Genomic DNA, 8952 nt, shown 5'->3' with positions numbered 1-8952 from the left:
GAGTTCAAAAATTCAAACTCCCCCTGACGGCTAAAATTATAACTTCAAGTTAACTAGTATTTTGACACTTGTTTTGTTGACCATGGTGTTTACATCTGATTCCGAAATAGAAACCGCAATTGAACACTTTTGTTCAAATCATCCAAAGCTTCATTGTCGCAACCGCAAAACTACTGGTATTATATGGCCCCTTGGTGTGCATCAGCTGTCCTGTTCATGTGTGACTTAATGACATCTTGTGTTGCAGTTTGTTGGTCTGTGTCCCATATATGCGTGTCCTTAACTGGTAAATTTCGTAAAAGTTTCAGTTTCGGACGATTTATACTGGTCGACGATGTCTAACTTCAACTCGGCAGTACTGACCACTTGAAGGCGTACCTGCTTTGTAATCTTCGGTATTGAAATGCAGTGAGCTCACCCACATAGTCTCAGAACCATCAGAACAGTGCGTATTATGTATCGTACGTCTACTTGCATTCATTTTTGTTATAATTGCAACTCTCCCTTTTCGCTTGTTTACCAACTCCAACAAGTCTCAACCATCAATCGAAAACGAGTAATTTGACGTTTCGCAGCGCCCCCATCGGTAGTTGAACTCTTTTGTCAAACTGTAACTTAATTTGAAGTCCCTTTCTCAAAACCTACACCAACATCGAATTTCCGAATATGCGTATGGGGAAATGCAACAGTAACATAGCAGAAGCTGTAAGAACTCACACCAGCATAGGGTTAGAGAGACTGGACGATTGGCTCCAGGAATTCACGCAGATAGTGGACGATGCTCGGATTCCAGACCTAGAGAAACAGGTCTTTTGCAGCAGCCCATTCCAGGAGAACGCGGAGCATGCACAACTGACACTTAACAATTCTTTATTTTTACCATTTTTTCTGTACCTATTTTGAATCACCCTGTATATGTAGTGTGCTATTTATCATTTCTAGTTGTGTGACCTTATGCCAAATTGTGAGAAATCATTTAATTGGTTGGTAAAATTAGAACCAATTGTTAAACTAGTTATTCACATTGTGTTTGTAAACAAAAACACACTTTAAATAGTCTACTCTAAATTTTCACGGAATTTTAGAATTCTACTATCTCATATCAAACAAATATAAATTAATTTTCGATATCTGTGTATCCAAATTTAATTAATGCTTAGTAATTTTTTTCTTAACGAGTGCGTTACTTTAATCATGTTGTTTTGACTTTCTACAGTTCTCTATCTTTCGACTTTAATTTTTCTTTTCACTTATCGGCCGTCTTCCTGTTCACTAATTATTTCATTTAGTATACCATTTACCATGCACACAGGCATCCAACTAATGATGAAATTATATACAAATTTCTAAGATAATGAGATGGGCAAATATAATACGATACAATACAAGCGATCTATGCGCTCAGGTGATTTCAGAAGGGCAAGAAAGCAAAACAGCAATTTAATAAAAGATACAGACGCAAATTTATCTTTGACTGATAGACCTGTAATGATAACAAAACACACAATATTTGTGACCTTATACATTATCAACAGAACTTATTACTATGTATTTACAAAACACTGATTCGTTGTCCGTTTTCTTATTGACTGTTAGGGCTGGTTAGTTGACTTGATTTTTTTCCATTTTTATTGTGAAATTATGACATATTTTTATTATTCAATTCTATTTTATATATCCTGTCTTTTCGTATGCGTAGAAAACGTCTGCGGATGAGTAACACTCAAGCTCTATACCTATTGGTGAATGAACGAACGATGATGAGTCTATCTCTAACCATACAGGAAGTGTATAAGGAACACGCGCAACCTAATGGGTTTCTTTACATTACCTATGCAGCGCAAGAGGCATTTGGAGCTCGGGAAGATTCCGAGTCTAAAAAGGAAACCATTCAACTTTTATCTGCAATGAATGCCACTTCTGCTACACTTCCACTACTGAAATAATAATATAAGAGGAGATGGAAAAAGACTGAATACAACTCATTTTTCTGTTATATAATTTAAATAAGCATCAGAATCGTATGTAAACGGAAAGAACATAAAGTTTGATTTTTCATTAAAACGATACGATTATTTTAAATTACATTTAGCACTTCGACCAAACCAAATATTATGTAGTGTCCATAACCTAGGAATAAATTCGATTAAAATTCAAGAAGTTTTTTGAGAAAAATCTTCTTCTTCAGCCTGTTTCCATCCACTCCTGGACAAATGCCTCTTCCAGGTTTTTCCACCCCTGTCTGTCCTGAACACTCAGAATCCAGTTCTTGCCACCCTTCGTCTAGTATCTCTGGGCCGCCACTGCATTATGATCTTATTATGATTATTATATTTATGACATGACTCTAATTCTTTCTGTGATGACCTCGTTCCTGACTCGGTCCCTCAAACTGATCCCCAGCATCGCCCGTTTGCACACTCTGAGTCGGCTTATCCTGTTTTGTGTCAGAGTTATAATTCTGAGGCAGTAGGTCATGACAGGTAAGATGCAGGCGTCGAATACTTCCCGCTTCAGGTTGAAGGATATGTCCGGGCTTTTGAGGATGTAAACAAGTTTTCTAAAAGCCTCCCACGTCAGGCCAATTCGCCTGGTAATTTCTGCTGTGAACAACCTCGAGCCTGTGGTTGTCGAGTGTGACCTGGATGTCATCTTGACTAATGTTAGTCTTTTGGAGGTTCATCCTCAGGCCCACGGACTAAGAAGCTTCCTTCAGCTCTATCCGCATGAGTTCAAGCTCGTCGGCATCACCGCTTACCAAGACAATATCGTCAGCGAAGCGAACGTGAGTCAGGAACCTCCCATCGGTGTTAATGCCTTCCTTCTGCCATGTCAGGATTTTAAACACGTCCTGTAGTTCCATGGTGATCAATTTTAGGAGATTGGCCATGTCGTTTGAACTCCTCTTTTAATAGGGATCCTCCTGATGACTAGGTCTTCACCGGCTTTAACGTGGAGTGGCAGGTTCATATATATCTCGAATACGATTCGAGTATCTTGAGTCAATACTCGCAGCGTCCATCGCGTCTGCCACAGAATCGAAAGCTTTCTGGTAATCGATGAAATCCAGGTGTAGTGGGACGTTGTACTCAGGGCATTTCTCGATCAGCGTGCAAACTACCTGGATGTGGTCTACCGTGCTGCACCCCTTCCTGAATCGAGCTTGCTCTACAGTTTGGTAGAACTCGAGCTTGTTGGTGATTATTTTGGTAAAGAGCTTGTACAACAGGGAGAGGAGGCTAATCGGCCGGTAATTATCGGTGTTTGTAGTCGTCCTCGAAAAGAATGGTGACCTCAGCACTTCCTTCCTCAACAATCCTTCCTTCTTCGAGGCACTTGTTAAAGAGGGTGAGAAGTGCCTTGAGTAGAATTTCTCCTCCAGTCTTCAGCATCTCACTCGTCACTTGGTCTTCTCCGGGAGCTTTACGATTTCGCATCTGTTCTAATGATGCTCTTAGCTCCCACCTATCAATTTCAACCGACGTTCTGGACCACTCGACCTCTGTGTTCGTGGAGATAGACAGGTCCTGGTACTGACTGGTCTGCGATAGAAGTTCTCGATTATCCCAGCGATTTTGCCTTTCCTTGGCACAACTACGCCACGCTCGTTCCTCATCTTATACATGAGTTATTTTTCGCTAGCGGTTCTGAAACGGAATACCCTCATGTTCATATTGTTCTCGATGGCTTCTTGAATCATCCGTGAGCTGTGAGCTCTGAAGTCTCTACGAATGTCTCTCTTTACTAGTTTGTCCAACTGGCCGTACTTCGGTGTATCGCGATGCGGCCTTGACGTACGCGACGTCCATGACCCTTCCGGTGATGACATGCTATGGAAACCACCACAGTGACTGTTAGAGCAGCCAAAAACTTCATAGCATGCAGATAGCAATAGAGCGAATTATGTTGGAAATATCACTTCGAGATCATGAACGAAACGAAGAAATAAGACGACGCACGAAGGTGGAGGATGTGATAGCACTTGTAGCCAATTTAAAATGAACTCGGGCAGGAGCCAGACAAGAAAATACAAGATGGACAAAACACATTCTACAATGGAGACCTAGGTCTCTAAACCAAGCATCGGACGACCACAAAGAAGGTGGATTGACGATATAAGAGAGAAAGCAGAAAGAAACTGGCACCAAATGGCAAGGGACAGGTTGTAGGGGAGAAGACGAGGGGAGGCTTATGTCCAGGAGTGGACCGAAAAAGGCTGCTAAAGAAGAAGAAGAATATGCAGTGCGATTGCCACAGAGAAGACTTTTTCTAGACAAGTGTTTTCCTGATTAGTAGGAGATTGCAGGAAACTGGTAACGTGCAACCCCTTTCAGCACCTGTAAGAGTTCGCAAAACACGCACCGTAGAAAATATTGTTAACGATTATGCACGAGAAAGATATCGGACGCGGCGCGAAACGTCACGGGAAGCTCGAAAAGTGTTTATAAGTCCATTGTCATTTGAGATTTTATAACTCTTGAGCACTAATTAATAACACACAAAAGTGGTTCATAAAACAAGACTGACTATGTTGATACAATATATAAGGAAGGACTACATCATTCAAGTATCGAAAGTATTTTAAAGATATACAATAATATGCGTCCTCTAATACAGTGTTGCTAGATTGATATGTTAATATGGGAGTTATTTGTGATAGATCGCTGAACTGTCAACGACAATCAGTTGTACAGTTATAGAATCACATGCGATTTAATTAAAGACGTCCCTCATTTGCTGCCTGACGTCACGTTTTGTGACGTAACGTTGAAGAAGAGTTGACCAGACCATGACCAGACTATACCGTTGACGTAACGTGACTTGACGTTTTGTGGCAACCAATCAGAAATAAGATGTTCTCACAGAATATCTCCCCTGGGGATGATTATTTTAATGTATATGTTAATGTATTTGGTGCTCCTGAAAAAAGGCTGTTCTGTACTTGGCACGTAGATAGAACGTGGAGAAAAAATATGACTAAAATTGGTGGGAAGGAAAAGCAAATTCAGACGTATAAAATACTGCGTACAGTTTTAGAAGAAATTGATAGAAATACTTTTAATTTTATGATCAAGTCAGCCATGTCCCACTTATTAGGAGATTCTGCGACAAAGCCATTTGGGGAATATTTTCAAAAGGAATATCTAACATCTACTGAGTCATGGGTTTATTGGCATCGGTTACATTCAGGTTTGAATACAAATATGCAATTGGAACGGATGCATAGAACCTTCGAATACATTTATGTTCATAAGAAAAGACTGGATACAATGCTGTCTGTATTAATTAAATTTGTACGTGATCGACTCTATGATAGGATTATTACTTTGCATAAAGGAAAAATTACAAAAAAAGGATCTGATATTAGAACACGTCATCAATCAAGTCTAAATTTAGGGGAACATCACATAGTAAAAGATAAAACTGGATGGTCTGTTGTTTCCAGTAAGTGTTCTGAAGTGTATTATATATAAGAAATTATGAAAGTGTCTCTGAAATTTACGTTGCTTACCATGTAACACATGCATTCACAAATGTTCTTGCAGCTGCGTGGACTGCAGTGTGAAATCGAATATGTGTAAGCACATCCATCTTTTATGTACTTGTATATCCAAATCAAGCAACAGTACGTATAAMAATATGCATTTGACAAACTGTGATATTATTGAGCGGAAAATTTTAATAAAAGAACTTTCAAAAAATAAAACAGCTAAGAGGACAAACACGGAAAATTTTAAATTGGAAAAAGAAGACTTGCTATGCAATTTAGAGAAGTACTTGATGCAACTACAAATGTTGAACAAGTTCAGATWCTAAAAAATCATCTAAAGGCAATGAAAGTTGAAAAAAAARTGTTTGAGGAGTAAAGACTATCTATWCCTAACCACGAAGACTGCCAAAAAATTGCCCTCTYTTTAATTATTACTTGAGTATTCACTGTTATATTAAATACAAGGTGTTRCTGAAATAAATATTCTAAAGTTGAGATTTGATAWACCATGATGTTTRATGTTTAACCACASCATGYGCACATAAGTACTCAATATTATACCGAATTTAATTACATTAATTTTTTTCTTATTCCTTGACTTTACCATTATGCTCTATAGGAATATCCTACATTTTGTAATGGATTACTTGTAAGACACAARAAGTACGGCGCATCCATATTAACTGTTYATTAAGAAAAAATGATTCTAACGGTGACTGACTTTTCTGAATTACGAGTGTAATCTAAAATTTAGGTACTTATTTCTGAAACACCCTGTATAATAATTATTAATATTAATCCACATTTTCGTTTTTTATATACATACATAATCCAAGTAATTATTTTTTTAAGTGGACGTTTTTAAGTCAATGTTGTTGCCAAGCCATCTGCTGAATTTTAAAAGTGGTTAGGCTAGATTTTATTATTTTATTTTTATTATTGTTGGATTTAAATATTGCAGTAGAAATTGACATTATAAGGATTAGATATATGTACTTAGTATTTCTTTCCACAAAAAATTTACCACAAATATGTATGTAAAACTGTTCAATAAGAAATAAATGTTCTGATGGAAATCTGATTTTGGTTTCATTTAAATTTTAATTTTACATTTAGTCGAAATAGCATTACTTAACATCATTAAAAAATATTTAGTATTTTGAGTTTCTTCTACTCCCTACTACTAGACTTAATTAATTTTCCTCATATGCAGACAAAATAACTATTTAAAACTACCGCCACGAAGCGTCAAGTCAAGGATCGTCAACGGTGCCATGATACTAAAACTAACAGTTTTAGTATCATGAACGGTACAATTATGCCGCGTGCTGCGACTATCCGCTTGTGCCAAATCTTACTTGCATAGATTTATATTTATGGGATAGATTAAAACACCTGGTTTTGCAAGACAAACCTACAACCAGAGAATGGGTTATGAAGGGAAGAATTAAAAATGCCATTAGAACTAGACCTGGGAAGTTTAGTTCACCTTGCTGATTTCCATCTTTCAATCTCGGTCAGCAAAGTGAATAGTACAAAAGATTAGTTCGTTTAGTTCATTTAATTCAGTAGGTTAATTTTCATCATTGAATGAAAATATTATAAATAAACCGTCAATTTAACTTTAGTTATACTTCCAATACGTTATAATTGACATGTTTTATACCATGTGTTCTATTGCTCGTACTCGGGATTTATTGCCCATATATTTGTCTTTTGCTATTGGAGATTGGAGACGTTTTTGATTTACATAATTTAACTGACTGTATCTTCTCTGATATTTTCTATATAAACATGTACGAGTTAGAAATTGTTGAGCAGTCATCTTCGTCATATTGTTTTGTTGACCAATCAAAACCCTCCCAAAATTTTTCCGCTTTCACATGTTCCTAATATAGAATCCGGGCCCAAATGAGTTAGAATCAATTAATCGCATGCATTGCCGCTTGATAATATGTTTCTTTATGAAATAAACGAAGAAAGAGCATATCTGAGACTATGCGAACAAGGATCATCTATTTTCATCACCAGCTATGAACAGCAAAGTCGGCAATGCCAACTGAAAGAAACCGCGTGGAAGTAAGAGAAGCGCTATTGATTCAATCACTTCAATCGGCGTCATCGGTCTTTTTCTCCTTCAAGAGTGAGATGAAATGCCATGTTTTGTTCAGTTCCTACTGATTCGCTATTTCAATTTAGAAGATTCGATCGTTCAGTTCAGTTTCCTGATTCGATCTTTTGAACTAGTTCGTTCGCGAACTACACAGCACTAATTAGAACCTTGTCCAGGGCTGGGATTGAAGCAGCAGTTTTTTCTACAGAAATTAGAATAAATAAATGCATTAAGACGTTTTGAACATTTGTGATATGTTTTTGGCTTGACTTTGTGTGGGTAATTCTAAGACTTTTCGAACTCTTACTGTTACATTGTAATTTGTGCAGTTCGCCTGTTGGCTTTTAGGCACACTTCAAAACTAATTGTAATAAAATATATAAAAAATTTACATTTTAAATAAATATTTACATTTTCTTCTATAAATCGAGAACGACTGGAGATATAACGATGTGGTTTTTACTGCAATGCAGGTAATTTCAACTTGTGTAAGGACATGTCAAATTAAGAGTATCGTTTCATTTAATTTATTTCCAAAAATCACAAAAATTTGTAATCGCTGCAGAAAACGCCATCTAGTTGATTTATTTCAGACTAAACGGTTTAACGAAAATGGTGTTTAAAAAATATTAAAATGATCTTTCAAACAAGGCCAAAAATAGTGGTAAAAATAGGTAAGTAGTTCAGGAGATACTAAAATGTAAGTATTGAAAACTGCAAGGGCCTCCCAGTCTTTTATTATGATACTAAAATTATATTAAAAATACAAAAAAAATGTCAAAGAGATAAACGACGCGGTTTTACCCAAGCTTTCAAATAACGGTTTCAAAGTTATAGCTCATCTATCTCCCTCCCCCTCTTTACCGAGATACCAAAGCCTATGCCTTGGCACTCTTTCAAATGTGATAATGAAGTTTATTACAGTACTAGTGTTTTTCTAAATTTATTACTGCACTAGTGCGATCGGTTGATAATCGAGATCGGCGCAAATGGTAGTACATACTAAACCGAAACCATTTTTTCTGACGAGTTACTCACTTGTCGGCGACTTGTTCAAACATGCAAAACAAACACACCGCGTCCGCACGATTGTTTATGACGAGACACTCACTTGTCGGCGACTTGTTCAACCAAGCAAAACAAACGCGCCGCGTCAGCACGATTTTTTATGACGAGATACTCACTTGTCGGCGACGACCATTATGCCGAATAATGTGTTTCAATTTCCACATATAAAAATCGAAAACCTTAGTTCTCAAAAATACCCACAATACAGGGTGGCCATTTTCTGAATCTTTGTATGGGTAATTTTTAAATTTTTAAAGATAGGGAATCCGTTAAATGGGCA

At 37.1% G+C, this 8952-nt stretch overlaps 2 protein-coding genes across 2 annotated transcripts in view; one reads left to right on the top strand and one right to left on the bottom strand.

Moving 5' to 3' along the window:
* LOC109541262 (microtubule-associated proteins 1A/1B light chain 3A) overlaps positions 1-2157 on the top strand; it is a gene marked incomplete at its 5' end in the record, with an annotated part of 53406 nt that extends 51249 nt beyond the window's left edge. Inside the window, 1 exon segment of the mRNA XM_048665987.1 lies at positions 1700-2157. Coding sequence (XP_048521944.1) covers positions 1700-1946 — 247 coding nt within the window.
* LOC109541261 (biotin--protein ligase) overlaps positions 1-8952 on the bottom strand; it is a 53728-nt gene that overhangs the window by 36740 nt on the left and 8036 nt on the right. The window lies entirely within an intron of this gene.

The sequence above is a fragment of the Dendroctonus ponderosae genome, unplaced genomic scaffold (assembly GCF_020466585.1).
Source record: "Dendroctonus ponderosae isolate FM_Combo_2020 unplaced genomic scaffold, Dpon_F_20191213v2 Dpon_F_20191213_4, whole genome shotgun sequence".
Classification (NCBI taxonomy): domain Eukaryota; kingdom Metazoa; phylum Arthropoda; class Insecta; order Coleoptera; family Curculionidae; genus Dendroctonus; species Dendroctonus ponderosae.
This window is presented reverse-complemented; position numbering and strand designations above follow the sequence as displayed.